The following is a 14,890-nucleotide window of genomic DNA, read 5'->3' on the forward strand; positions in this document are numbered from 1 at the left end:
TTGCGTATCAGGTTTTCTCTGTAAGGATGGAGCAAGCTCTTCGTATGTTTTGAAAGATACCATTAGAGGGCACTACTGGTCTTGGCAGTGCAGAATTCAAATAAAATTAGTTATTTTTTACAATTCAGTTCAGCCAAACTGGCAACCTCCGGCTCTGAAAGGTGAAGCCAATGCGGAGGTGCCTTGAACCTGGTTACAAAAACATAATAAGAAAATGACTTACTTCTGTCCTGATTAATTATTGTATAACATATTGTGAATGATGGTCCAATCTAGAGTAGAAATAGATGACAAAGCAGCGTATACTTTAGGGCGTGGCTACCTTGTGATTGACAGGTCGCTACAACACTACGTTGTCCGTTCTGTGTCTGTCTGAGTTTTCGTTTCACGACTTTGTTGTGTTTTCAGTTCATTATGTTAATTGTAACATTTTGGTAGCCTAAAAAACGTCTTGTTCAGCATTTGGTTGTACTGAGCTCCACCCTCTCGTGTCACTTCTAGATCTAAAAAACCGAGATGGTTGACGGCCATGCCAAACCACTGCCAAAAACCATACTCCACAAACCAATCGGTGACGCCATGGTGACCACGTCCACTTCTTAGAAATATACAGTATGGTTTGTCAAGGAAATGTATCACATAGTCTAATTTAGTTGTATTGTGTCTCTTTAAACTTGATGTTTGGCCTTTCAGTGACTGACCCTGTGTTTTCTCACGCTTGTGAGACACATGTCTGATGCCCCTGTGTCTGCTTGCATTTGACAGACAGTAGGTGTCACTGTGACCAGTGTCCGGCAATTAGCAGAGGGATGTTAACGGTTGCAAATAGCTGCCTGTCCGATCTCTCTGTGCATTTGTTCCCATTTGGTCGACAGAAATGTGTATTAAGTCACTTTGAACAAAAGTGTCAGCTAAATGAACTGTAATGTAATGTATTACGTGCTGTCCTGCCTGACCACCTCTACTGTATAAATGACTTGTGTTTGTGTGTACTCGGGGTCAGATACTTGTAACACATGTTGGTGCAGGTTATCTGTGCTTTCAGCTGAAAGTGATTGATTCTGTTGAACACTTTTACCTCTTTATTAAGTAACAACAAAGACCACTTTGTTCTAACTTCTATATTTGTTTATTTCTTACCAGAAGGTGATTCATTTTGGAATTACCATCACATGGTTCAGCTGAGTGAACACAAAGTTATCCGCAAATAGCGTTTACATCAGAGTGAATAAATGACAATGAACCAACATGTTTATAGAAGAGGATGTAGATTACTGAGGACTGTGGAGGCTTTAGACAGACAGGAGGGGATGGTCACCTGTCTCAGGTCGGACAAACTCCCACAGTTGTTAAGTTCCAAAGAGCAAAAGAGGCGAAGGGCATCCACCACAGCGGGAGGCCCAGCACCATGATGACCACCATCCTGGTCACCTCCCTCTCCGCCTTCTGGGGGGAGGCAGCCTTTGCCTGGGCCTTCACTGCCTGTTGATAGAGAAGTACATAAAACACATATAATCTTTCTCATTATCCTTACAAGAGCTCTTTTATGAGGACGCCCATTTCTGCAAGTAAAATAAATCATTTTAATTTAGCAATGTGAATTACAAAAAGATCCTGTTACTCATTATAGTGACAAACGTTCTATAAATAATTGCTTATTATCTCGGTATATGGAGTCATTATAATGACTTACAGGATTTTTTATTTTCTTTACATTGGTGGAAATGGGCTTCCATACTTTTAAGAGCAAGCATGGTCAGGCTTTAAAGGTTTAATGTGTAAGATATGCCAGTATCGAAACTTAAAACAGTAAAACAATCTGGCTGAGCTCAAGTCTCTGACGGAGGCCGTGTGTCGGCTCGACCGACCTCTCTCCTCCCCCGGCGGGCTGCTCTCCTGGCTACGCCGCCACCGAGAAGATGAGATCATTATGGGGGTCGTTTTCTAGTTTCTGACACTTTGGATTTAGTCCAATAAACAAACTAACGTAACTTTACACAGACTACAGACCCCGGTCAACATTAGCAGTGAATTCTGATCGGCTCTCACAGTTTGAGCAGTTTGGTTGAATTTTGATATTCTTGCCCTGCTGACTGACTGACAGGCATCACACAGGAGTAAATACAAAACACAATATAAAGAATAAATTAGAATACAATAAAATATGTCGAACTACTACAACTATAAACATTATTGTATGGACCCAGTTTAGAGGTGAAATACTGCCCCCTCTTACTTTGGACCTTGAACCTTTAAGGCAAAGTTCCCAAGTGGCTTTCAGACCTCAAGCCACCTCTGAAATGGTACCACAGCAAGAGACAGTGGGCTTACCATACAAGACATCAAATATTGAACTACTTCTTCTGATTGCAGCTCCCTCACTGAGCTGCAACTTATAATATTGCATATCTGTAATAGAGGCTAAAACATATTAAAACATATATTGTGTGTTACGACTCTGACACAGGGAAGGGAGACTCAATTGCACGACTCCAGACACAAGGGTAAGTGTAGAATAAACAAAACTTCACTTCCATAAATCCAAAAATAACAACTGAAAACACTCACTAGGAGGAAATACAAAATGATCAGATAAGCACACTTCATGAATCACTAGTACTTGCATACACTCTGACAAGGATATGACCAGACAAACTGGCACAAGGCAAGGGAAGACAGAACAATTTATACAAGAGGTGAGTGGGAACAGGTGGAAACAATCAGGGGCGGGGCAGACGCTGGAAACCACACAAGGACAGGAAGTAAAAGGATCTGGGTTGAGAAACAAGAGGTAGGTACAAAATAAAACACGAAGTGACAAGACAACATGAACAACTCAACACATTCGACGAGACATGACATTGTGATAGTCACTTGTTTTTCTTAATAATACTTTTGGGTATCCCGCAGTCCACTTGTGCTTGTTTGGTATTTGGCTCTTTGATTGTCTGTAGAGTCTTTAATCACATAGTTTGCTGTCCCATTTTCATTGAAAAAACTAATACATTACACTTTCATTTAAACAGTTTGATCTTAAAAGGCACGTGAAACCACAATGGAAGAGATGCCTAAGGTTTCTAAGTTGCACAATCTTGAGTTAATGCCTGTTCTGGTCACAAATAGGAAGAACATGAATGCTGACATGTAATAAAAGAACCCTGGGCTCTAAGTGATCCTGGGGAACCAGGTACGGGCTGAGAGGTGTGATGTTGTTGGTGTCCAGAGAGATGGGAATCCAGAAGTATTCTGGGCGCTCCGGTGGGCGAATTCCCCTAATCTTTGTCTGGTTCTGTGTCAAATAATAATTCAAGCCCTTTTTAAAAAAAAGATGTTAAATTGGTATTATTGTACAAAGACTACTAATACGTTGAATCTGAATGCTGAATACTGTCTACTTATAGAGGTTTGTCTGTCTGATGAGGCGTTAAAGTGCATCTACAGAAACTTTGAATATAAATCAGGTTCAATTTAATTGAGTCAAGGATGGGCTTTAATCTTTGGTTTACATATCGCGCACACGGACCATACTCTTGCAGCCTACTTGAGTGTGTGCACACACATGACACGCTCCCATAATAACATACACCACCTTTGAGCTAATATAGAGATTATTATCTCAGTACCAGAGCTGGCAGGATCATCTCATTACCTCCAAATGTTAAAGCCCTGTGTTTGTAGAATACATAATCTGATCAGCAGTGATTATACTTGGCCCTAAACGCCTCCAAAACGCATTTTCTAATGACATAGAAGCTCTGGATGGCATTAACTTGGCCTCCAGCACCACCATAAGGAATCTTGACGTCATCTTTGATCAGGATCTGTCTTTTAACTCCCACATAAAACAAATCTCAAGGACTGCCTTCTTTCATCTACGTAACATTGCAAAAATAAGACACATCCTGTCTCAAAATGATGCAGAAAAACTAGTCCATGCATTTGTTACTTCAAGGCTGGATTACTGCAACTCATTGTTATCAGGTTGTCCCAAAAAGTCGCTTAAGACTCTTCAGTTGATCCAAAATGCAGCGGCACGTGTATTGACAAGAACAAGGAAACGGGATCATATTACTCCTGTATTAGCTGCACTGCACTGGCTCCCGGTAAAATACAGAATAGAATTCAAAATCCTTCTCCTGACTTACAAATCAATTAATGGTCAGGCTCCAGCATATCTTAAAGATCTCATAGTACCTTATAAACCTAAGGTCTAAGGACAGAGGGTGTCGTATCCTGTACAGTCTGTAAAGCACACTGAGACAACTGTATAATTTGTGATATTTTGGTTCTATAAAAAATACATTTGATTTGATTTGATTTGATGTGCAGGCGGTCATTTGCATACCTTTGGTCCTCAGTGATCCAGGTTGTACTGGTTTGCCTCAGGCTTTATGTTACCAACATCTTCAAAGAAACAGCTTCCTTGTCTTTTAGAGAAGATTAGTAAACTTGAAAGTGTCAGAAATGTAATACAAAAACAATGTTTGTAGAAAGAAATTGACAGCTAAACCAGAAACCAAATAATGTGACAAAGGAACATCTAAAGAAACACTTTTGCAACACAACAGTAGGTTATCTCTTATAGCAATATTTCAAAGAATCTGTTGATTTAATGTGAAAAATGTAGGAGTTTGAAATCATTAACAGTAACAACAAAATAACTTAATCAACATTTTCTTTATTATATCTTGTATGTTGCAGTGAATATATGCCTTACAACACAATAACCATATAAGGAATCCAAATACAGTCCAAACCGGTGAAGGTCATCAACATACAGACACTAGATAGATCTTTATATTTTTCACTTTGCAGATTATTTATGATTTCTCACTTGTATAGCAACATCGCATATATATTTATTCGTAACACACGTACATTCATTGTTATTTACAATTCACAAATCATTAGTGGGGAGTCTTGATGTTCATTCTAAGCAGGTCCAACTTTGGAGACTTCAGTCACTGATTGTGATGTTGAGGATTCCTCATCACCTCCACCACCCATCCCCAGCATTGACAGCATGCAAGTACGAAACTAAAAGACAAAGAAAACAGATCAGCGAAGACAAAATTTACATTTTGTCTGTAGAACAGTAGTCTGGTATCTATTTTTTATCATCATGTATGAAGAGAACCGAGAGAAAAAAGCTAATTGGACCATAAAAGCACTATAGGTCAAATGTTTAAATGTACGAGCACTGTGGCAGATACTGTAAACTGCACCACTTTTCAGTGGGATTGTCTCAAAAGCGTGTGCTATCAGAATATTTCTATACATAGTAGCATAACGAAGTGGATGAATGAATGATTCAACATATAACATATAAATGCATGTAAAAATGCTGCTGTAGTGAGGTATACATAAAACTATCAAATACAGCATTGACTCAAACCTTCTGCTTGCAACTAATGTTCCAAGTTATTGAATGCTAAAACCTAAGAGGAGGAAACGTATGATTTTGTAACAAAATGTTGCATCCATGCACCTCAGACTGATAGTACATAGGTGATGCACAGAGACTATTTTAACAGTTGTTCCACATACTTCATTGCAACAACGAAAAATGTGCATTGATTGTTTAATTTGTTGTTCATCGCAACCTTTAACAAACCTGTTTATTGAAGATGATATAGATAACAGGGTTGTAGACTGTAGAGGCCTTTGAGAAGCATGAAGGTATAGTCGCCATTCTCAGGTCGAATGTTTGCCCGCGGTTGTTCACAATCCAAAGAGCAAAGGAGGTGTAAGGCAACCAGCACACCAGGAAGCCCATCACCATCAGGACCACCATCCTCGTCACCTCCCGCTCTGCTTTCTGGGTGGAGGCAGACTCAGCCTGGGCCTTTGCTGCCTGTTGAGGAAGAGAAGTCAGTTGAGTCAAAGACTTTTACCAAGCCGGTAGTATAACAAGTGATTGCAGTGAGTGCATGTATACAAGAATTCACAGGTATTTTTGTAACCATACCAGAGCCACGTCTTTGTTGATGGTACAACATCACAATGATTGCACATTAACACGTATTGCCACTTTAAATTAGTCTTAAGATTAAAGCAGGACAGAATCACATTGACATTAAAAAATCTCTTGTCCCGAGTGACAAGTGTGAGTGTCCTGGCCATGACAGGCAGTGTCACAATTAACAATCTTACAGACACAAAAACAAAGCACATATCAATATACAGAATCATAAAATATCAAAAACATTCATCAACTTTGGGGAGCAAACAATCAAAACATCTACAGCCAGATGTACCTGCCTCAAAGTCATTTTAAATTTCCATTTCATTTCCAGAAAGACCCCAGGTTTGGGTAACTTTGCAACTGATTCCAAGCAAAGGCAGCAGAATGCTTAAACACACATTTTACCAATTCAATCCTGGCTTTAGGAATAGATAGTAGGAATAAGTCTTGATAGCGAAGCCAATAACTCCCCAAACTTTTTTGAAGGATGTAGATCCGTAGATAAGATGGAAGCAGACAAAGGATAGCCTTATAAATAAGAAAATGTCAATATTTAAGTCTACGTGTGGACAAGGCAGACCATCCAACATGACCATACAAAGAACCTTGTACAGGCTTTTAAATTTGTAATAAATCTCAGTGCTCCAGGGTAGACAGTATCCAGCACAGACACATAGGTGGCAGCAAAAATAAAAAACAAATGTCAACTTTTTTTCACCAGTTGCTGGATGTGAAGCATGCGAAAGAATCATAAATTACAATTCCTAGATACTTGTATTTAGTTACAGACTAAATTTCTGAGCCCTGAAGAGTGGTGATAGACAGAAGGTTCAGTGGCTTTGATTTTGCATTTGAAAACATCATGAGTTTTGTTTTGTCAGCATTCATAACAAGTTTCAAGTCACACAGGGTACAATGCACTGTTTAAATAAATGTGTAGCTGACAAAGAGCCTAGTTTGGTGTAGACACAGACCAGTACATCACAGTATTATCGGCATAAAAGTGGAAATTGCATTGTAAGCACTTTGATATATACAGTATATAATTAATAATAGTGGTCCCAGAACCATCCCTGGGGCACGCCCTTGGATACACTTAGGGGGCTAGAAGTGAAACATTCTGCCTGTATGCACTTAGATCTGCCTGATAGATCATTTTCAAACCAACAGACACTTAGTTCTGACATCCTATACTGATACATATTCGCTTCAATATTGCACGATTCACAGTATCAAAAGCATTAGATGAGTTGATGTCTAAGGATTCAATATAATAATGTATTACTATCGGATAAAACAGTTGTATTCAAGTATAAATGTTGCTCACGTGAACACTTAAGTCTTTTCCAAACCTTTTTTCAGTAAACCAAAGTAACTACATTTGAGCTTTATGTGAGGTTTGATTTGAGGTGTTTTTTGTGTGATTTGTTTTCCTCACCATTTTCAGCATAATGAGCAGCTGACCGTAGCAGAAGACAATGGTGGAGAAGGGAACAGCGAAGCAGAAGCAGAAGAGAAACATCACGTAGGATTCATTGTTGTATTTGTTGTTTGTGGTGTACCAGTCTGGACCACAGGAGCACTGCAGGCCTTCCGGGATATACCTGGAGAGATATTAATGGTGAGCATTGAGTGTACGTCCTAGCTTCCCAGTTTTTAAATGAGTTTCAGCATGTAGGTTGGTTTCTGGTGCGTACCTGCTCCATCCGCACAGTGGAGGAACTGCAGCACACAGGGCAAACACCCAGGTGAATGCGCAGCAAGCTATAGCATGGTCGGGCTTGAAAATAAAGTTACCAAGTGGCTTGCAGATGACCAGCCATCTTTCAAACGCTATCACAGCAAGAGACCACAAGCTTACCATACCTGGAATGACAGGGACAGACAATTAAAAAACATTATAGATAAGTCCAGTAATAGACAGGCTTGATCAAATGGAATTACTTTATTGTTTCAAAACTACAGCTCAAATCTTACCACCAAGCGTTGCCAGAAAACCTTCAACTTTGCATCCTAGTGGTCCCAATATAAAATATTTGACTCCAAAGGAGTAGCATGCAGTTGAGGAGCCCACACAGGACACAAGAAGGTTTGCAATGGCCAAGTTCACCAGGATGTAGTTGAGGTGGGACCGGAGTTTTTTGTATTGGATAGTGCATCCAATGGTGAGGATGTTAATGCCAGTGCCAACCACGAATAGGACGAACATGAATGCTGCCATGGTGTAGAAGAGGCCCGAGCTCCCCAGATGGTCCTGAGGAACCAGGAAAGGACTGAGTGACGTGATGTTCTTGGTGTCCAGGGATATGGGTATCCAGAAGTCCTCTGGCAGCTCCATGTCACGATTAGCCCTCATTTTGCCTTATTTATATATATATATGTATATATATAAAACACAATTGTTATACCTCAAGTATTCTCCTAGCTTATGTTGTTGCTTTGCGTAGATCACATATATCAGATGACAAGTGAAGGTTTTAAAAGGCAGACACAAATGCTGTGTTGTGTGTGTCTCTTACGCTTCTATTTAATCTTTTGAGGAGGAGGTACCTTTATAAAGGATGTCACTCATCCCCATTAAAAAGTTAGTTGAAGCTATAATTGACTTACTCACTGTGGTGGGAATTCATCAATGTAAGCCATTTAACGGTTTTCAAAGAGCCGGATGTTTTGAGGGTTGAGGACAACACTTGAAACACTTTGAAGGAAAACGTGTCATATTAAATGTTTTTGTCATTGGAAAATACACAAACCACACATGCGTGTGCTAATGGTTGGAAAACCTGTGTTGGTGCTTGTGTAAATGCTTCCTAAGAGATACAGTAGTAAGAGGTAGTTGTTTTTGTTAAGTAAGACTATGATCAAAATTTTTAATATGAATGCTGAAAGGTACACACATGCTGCTGTTAAGAACATGGCCGTATTGGGCTCAGAATAAGAATTTAAAGATTTAGTCCTTTGTAGAAACATTATCTTCTAAAGGGATCTCAATCAATGAAGACACACACAGGCATATACATGTGTACACAGTGCACTTGTGTAGGCGCACGCTTGGTCTTAACATCAAAACCAACCTAATCATGTTTCAAATTACCTTACTTCTGATAATCTCATGCTCTAAAGCCTTTTGTTATTCACTCTATTGGTTTAACTCAAGCTTTGTGTTACCTGTGTGGCATTTAGCTTCCTTCCATGATTTAAAGAATGTGTAATAGGGAACACAGTGTAATCTCAGAAGATCCTCATTGTACAGCAGCTCCATCAACCCAACAATCCAATGCAGTGAAGGACATTGTTGTACATCACAGCACCAGGGGAGGTATGTGACGTTACAGAGATCGGAGGATGTATTTGAAATGAGCAAATAAAAATGTTTTTGTTGATTCACATAGGTACATTAAAAGCAACATAATCATATAAAGCACAAATGATCATTTGCCTGTGCAGCAGTATTGAAAAAAACAACAACAATACAAGGATTTTGGTGGAGTTTGACGTCATCAACGGTAACAAAAAAAATACTTTACTGCTTTTTTGAATATCTCAGTAAATAATGAGTAACTTTCACAACACAGCTTCTTTTACATCCTGACATGTTGCAGTGAATATGTGCCTTACAACACAAAACCCATATAAGGAAAATGAAAACAGACCAAAACCAGAGACTGTGTTGTTTTCCGGTATCACCAACATAGACAGCATGTACTACATGTTTGTATTTATTTTTATTTTTCACTTTGCAGAATATGTTTGATTTCTTTATTATTTGAATTGCAACATTGCATGTATTTTTTCATATGACAAAACGCACGTACATTTACTGTTATTTACAATTCACAGTCATGTGTGGCAGACAAGTCAACAGTCGCGATGTTCAGTCTAAGCAGGCCCAACTTTGGAGACTTCGGTCACTGACGACGTCGTCGACGACTCATCATCCTCACCTCCACCCATCCCCAGCATCTTCATCATGCATGAACGGAACTGAAGGGCATTAAAGGAAACACAAATGTAAAGACGCACCGTAAGAACCGTAGCTGTCATGTGTTTTCAATGTGACAGGTACATCCAACCTGTTTGTTGAGGACAATATAAATGACGCAGTTGTACACTGCAGAGGACTTGGAAAAGACGGACGGTACAGAAGCAAATCTCAGGTCAAATGTTTGCCCGCGGTTATTCACAACCCAAAGAGCATAGCTGGCGTAGGGCAACCAGCACACCAGGAAGCCCAGCACCATGACGACCACCATCCTGGTCACCTCCCGCTCTGCCTTCTGTGTGGAGGCAGATTCTGCTTGGGCCTTCGCTGCCTGTTGAGGAAGAGAAGTGAGTTTAGTCTCATGACTTGTTTGTTCTTCATGTTTAGTGGTCCACGCACTATTAGTTTAATCACACAGGACATGCAATTAAAGGAATACCTATCTATTACTCACCCCGTATTAATCTTGAACTCTTGAAGAAAGCTTTGTTTTTCTTGCATGCCTCCGCTGTGAACGAAGAATTCAAAAACGGAGAAACGTAAAAGGGGCCGAGGTTTACAACAGCAATACTAAGCGAAAGCTTTGGCGAAAATGCATGTGTTTTGGAAGTAGTGAACATACGACTGGATAAATGAGACTTGGATTATACTGCATGAGTTTGTGTGAGAGTTTGAAACAGATTTGTTTTACATAGGTTGGCTGTTGCATCCCCTATTTATTTAAAAATAATTAAGACTTTTCTCCGTTTTTGGATTCTTTGTTCACCGTGGAGGCTTTTGATAAAAAACTATTTTTCTATAAGAATTAAAGGTAACACGGGATTAATAATTGATTTACAAAAGATCATTGTTTGGATGATGTATTGTTTAATTGTTACCAATTTTGTTAAACAATTGTATAGCTTTTTGAGCAGCATAACACAATAATTTATTTACTTTTCCTCACCATTTTCAGCATAATGAGCAGCTGACCGTAGCAGAAGACAATGGTGGAGAAGGGAACAGCGAAGCAGAAGCCGAAGAGAAACATCACGTAGGATTCATTGTTGTATTTGTTGTTTGTGGTGTACCAGTCTGGACCACAGGAGCACTGCAGGCCTTCCGGGATATACCTGGAGAGATATTAATGGTGAGCATTGAGTGTACGTCCTAGCTTCCCAGTTTTTAAATGAGTTTCAGCATGTAGGTTGGTTTCTGGTGCGTACCTGCTCCATCCGCACAGTGGAGGAACTGCAGCACACAGGGCAAACACCCAGGTGAATGCGCAGCAAGCTATAGCATGGTCGGGCTTGAAAATAAAGTTACCAAGTGGCTTGCAGATGACCAGCCATCTTTCAAACGCTATCACAGCAAGAGACCACAAGCTTACCATACCTGGAATGACATAAAGTAGTATTAATAAAGCTCATTCAAACTCAAGAGTCATTACCTTACAAATCTGTGTCTCAGAGTTTGTCTTACCACCAAGCGTTGCAATAAAACCTTCAATCCTGCATGCTAGTGGTCCCATGATAAAATATTTGAATGCAAAGGAGCAGCATGCAGTGAAGGGGCCCACACAGGACACAAGAAAGTTTGACACGGCCAAGTTCACCAGGATGTAGTTGAGGTGGGACCAGAGCTTCTTGTGTTGGATGGTGCATGCGATTGTAAGCACATTGATGAAGGAGCCCACAGTAAATATAAAAAACATGAACAGGGCCATTACATGGTAGGTGCAGGAGCTTGCTAGATGGTCCTGGGGGACCAGGAAGGGGCTGAGAGATGTGATGTTGTCCGTATCCAGAGGGATGGGGATCCAGAAATCCTCCGGAATTTCTGTAACACGGCCGTGCTTCATTTTGCCCTGAATGTAAATAATAAAAATCAAAAATAGCTTTTCATGTGATGGTCAGTTCACCGTCTCCTGCACTATGGCTATGGCAGTCCATTAAAGTGGACTTGGAGAACATTTTTAGGGCGCAAAACACAGAAAGCAATGTAACAAAGGAAATTGGACAAGATGTCAAAACAAGATTTCAGGATATCGTATCCTGTTCTTATCTCGCCACGATTGCAGGTGAAAAGCAATGATGCACAGTACATTGAGACTCACACACAAAGATACATACAAATGTATGCAACCTAAACTAAACTAAAAAAAAACAAAATAATTTTGTTGTGTTAAGTGACCTCACAGGGACCAGCTGGTGCAATTGGAAACTGCTAATCTGCTAATCACATCCAATCTGTCCTCGAGTTATCGGCTTTCCGTCAGTATAAAATGGATGATCTGTACCTTCATTAGCGTATCAGGATCATCAAAGGCTTACCCTGAGTCAAACGTTGATCTTAGCACAAAGCTGACAAAGTACCACATTCTTGTATTTGTGGTCAAAGTTGAAGAATATTATGTTAATGTCTTCTCACCATTATGAAAGTGGAGTCTACTATAAGTGACCATGAGTCTGCACATCTTGTCCCAAAGGCTGTGAACGGATCTATAGCCTCCAACATATGTTACGTTCTGAACTGCATCTTGTATAATGAACAGCACATATTGGTTTCTGCAGCTCTACCTAAAGGCCAATGTGCGTCAAATATCTAAATCAGACAGGTAATGCAAAAGGTATAAAAGGAATTTTCGCAATTTGCCCCCTTTATTTTGAAAGACGGTTGTAATAAAGGACTGGCACAGGAAGGTGCAGAGGAGATGTACTAAAAATGTTCTGCTGTAACAGAGTTAGTTATAAAGTAAAAATATACATTAATTAATATATTAAAGTGTGTGTGTTGTATTAAGTATTATGTATTATTAATGGTATTATTCTTAATGGTTTTAACCATTATTAATATTGTTGTAGTTATTTCTTATATAGCCCTTATATTGTTGAGAGAGGTGATGTCATTCCCTTGACATGCAAAAATAAACCCATCAGGCCAAACCAGCTCCCCTATGGTAAGTGCAATCTAAAATCTAAATCTAATTCTGACAGCAGTGATAACATTGAAAACATATAGTGAACAGACTTTCAGAATAAAAGGTTGGAAAACTATCTTGTGATCCCTCAGATCATTAAGAAATGATAATTATTATTTAAAAATATTTATTGGATTTCTAACATAACCAGCCGAGAGTTGCACATGTTGCCATCTCAAACAGCTTGATGACACAATCAATTATGATAATTGCCATTTAGAATAGGAAAACAACGTAGGCTTACAAGAGCATTACAATGGGAGTTTGTTCTTTCATCAGAACATCTTTTTGATTCTGATTTTAATATAGTGGTCATCTTATGTGCTTTAATTCGTTACAAATTAGTTACGAAAAGTACGGACACACTAATCTGCTGTGATGCTATTTGCTTGTGAGAAAGCCAATACACCCCCTGCTTCCATAATCCTTGATCAATGTCACTTGTGAGGCTTTACATCATGATCTCTTTAGGCTTTCAGTGTTCAGTTCTCCATCTGTTTCCTGAGACTCTTATCATGTATAAACCATTACCGGCAGCTCAGGGCTGTAGGAAAGGTCAAGGTGTTTGTCTGAGCTTAACTGACCTGTATAACAGGCTGCTGTGGCAAACATGCATGTGTGTATGAACGATGACTGATTGTGTGACATTGAAAGGGAATAGTAAAAAGAATAATATAAATAAATAAATAAGTAAATGGATATTTCTTCATTTTGTGGCCCAAACAATATGAATTAAGTGGAAATGGTTGAAAATGAGAAGCGTGACATCACATCAGATCAATCATAATGACAATGACCATGACATTCATTGGATTGAAAGTGTTCAAATGATTTGAAGGTTTTTCCTGTAAAGACTTCTCATTTAGTTAAAAAGTAAATAGACTTTCTTTTATAGAAGTCTTCACGGAAGTTCAGATACCTCCACAATGTTTTTGTTTTCTCGGTAGACAGTTTCATTTTAGGTTGTCTTTCTTGGAATCACTATGTATATGGCGTGCCTAATGATTCTCCAATCCGTTTGAATGACAAAAGAATAAATCTGTTTCCTGGTCAGGAGGGAAAGGGATTTCCCGAGGAACAGAGGACAGAAGAGATTTTAGATTTTAATTGAAAGAACTACATGTCCCAAAGGTTTGTGCCAACCTACTGGACAATTGATTTGTTAAATTGTTGCTATATTAATACAGACAACAGGATCATTACTTAAGCACATCATATATTTCTCTTAGATGTATTTACCTTTCATTTGAGCTGTACTTATTTCTGTCTTGTGATGCTCCAACACCTCAATTTCTCTTCTGGGGATCAAGAAAGGCTTATCTCATCTTATATCCAATGTCTGAGTCAGTGTCTTCTTTTAAGTCACTTCTAAAAACATACTTTTATTGGAAAGCATATCCTGATTTGATCTGAGCTGTCAGTTTATTTTTTTGTTTTTTAATTTCCTGTTTATTTATTTGTTTCATGTATTTTATCATTAATTGTGGTATTATTATTCTCTCTCTCTCTCTCTCTCTCTCTCTCTCTCTCTCTCTCTCTCTCTCTGAAGCACTTTGTTTTGAAAAGTGCCTTGTTAATAAAGTTTATTATTTAATGTATTATTATTGTCATTGTCTTAACAATTATTATCTTTAAATTGTTATCTGATCAACAAAGGGTAGTTTATTGATCCGAGTATTGGATAAGTCTTCATGAGTTTTAACAGATTGGCTGTCTGCTGGTGCAGCCTGTACGTAAGGCATGTCATTAGATTATAGGCTCCGATCAGACGCTTCATTAGTGCTCACCTTGAAGCTTGGCACAGGAGAAATTATGAACAGCATGAAATCGTAAACATGCTTGTTGACAAAGAGGGATGTATGAAACTACATATTATGGTTTAAATATTGTTTACATTCTGTTAGTATAACACAACACACTGCAAGTGAAAAAAAGGTGTGAGCATTTTCTTCACTGGTTATGTGAGATGGGGGTTAAAAAGTGC

General features: G+C 39.0%; 2 protein-coding genes across 2 annotated transcripts; both read right to left on the reverse strand.

Moving 5' to 3' along the window:
- Positions 1-4,932: 4,932 nt before the first annotated feature.
- Positions 4,933-8,321, reverse strand: LOC115008729 (blue-sensitive opsin-like). Its single transcript, XM_029432500.1, has 5 exons — positions 7,943-8,321; positions 7,663-7,831; positions 7,404-7,569; positions 5,615-5,854; positions 4,933-5,037 (listed from the first exon to the last, which is right to left on the reverse strand). The coding sequence occupies exons 1-5, from the start codon at positions 8,319-8,321 to the stop codon at positions 4,933-4,935; spliced, it is 1,059 nt and encodes a 352-aa protein (XP_029288360.1).
- A 1,448-nt stretch (positions 8,322-9,769) lies between these two features.
- LOC115008728 (blue-sensitive opsin-like) lies at positions 9,770-14,220 on the reverse strand. The gene is made up of 6 exons (XM_029432499.1): positions 14,146-14,220; positions 11,409-11,793; positions 11,153-11,321; positions 10,894-11,059; positions 10,039-10,278; positions 9,770-9,949 (listed from the first exon to the last, which is right to left on the reverse strand). The coding sequence occupies exons 2-6, from the start codon at positions 11,785-11,787 to the stop codon at positions 9,845-9,847; spliced, it is 1,059 nt and encodes a 352-aa protein (XP_029288359.1). The 5' UTR covers positions 11,788-11,793; positions 14,146-14,220; the 3' UTR covers positions 9,770-9,844.
- Positions 14,221-14,890: the final 670 nt, after the last annotated feature.

This window comes from Cottoperca gobio, chromosome 5 (genome assembly GCF_900634415.1).
Source record: "Cottoperca gobio chromosome 5, fCotGob3.1, whole genome shotgun sequence".
In the NCBI taxonomy this organism is placed as follows: Eukaryota; Metazoa; Chordata; class Actinopteri; order Perciformes; family Bovichtidae; genus Cottoperca; species Cottoperca gobio.

What these genes read in the sequence shown, in the direction of transcription:
- LOC115008728 (XM_029432499.1), bottom strand. Translation starts at nt 11,787, where the DNA reads ATGAAGCACGGCCGTGTTACAGAAATTCCGGAGGATTTCTGGATCCCC. An exon ending in TGCTCATTATGCTGAAAATG is followed by an intron (nt 10,279 to 10,893) that starts GTGAGGAAAAGT and finishes CTTCCTCAACAG; the next exon opens with GCAGCGAAGGCCCAAGCAGA. An exon ending in ATATTGTCCTCAACAAACAG is followed by an intron (nt 9,950 to 10,038) that starts GTTGGATGTACC and finishes AATGCCCTTCAG; the next exon opens with TTCCGTTCATGCATGATGAA.
- LOC115008729 (XM_029432500.1), bottom strand. Translation starts at nt 8,321, where the DNA reads ATGAGGGCTAATCGTGACATGGAGCTGCCAGAGGACTTCTGGATACCC. An exon ending in TTTTCTGGCAACGCTTGGTG is followed by an intron (nt 7,832 to 7,942) that starts GTAAGATTTGAG and finishes CTGTCATTCCAG; the next exon opens with GTATGGTAAGCTTGTGGTCT. An exon ending in ATATCATCTTCAATAAACAG is followed by an intron (nt 5,038 to 5,614) that starts GTTTGTTAAAGG and finishes TTTGTCTTTTAG; the next exon opens with TTTCGTACTTGCATGCTGTC.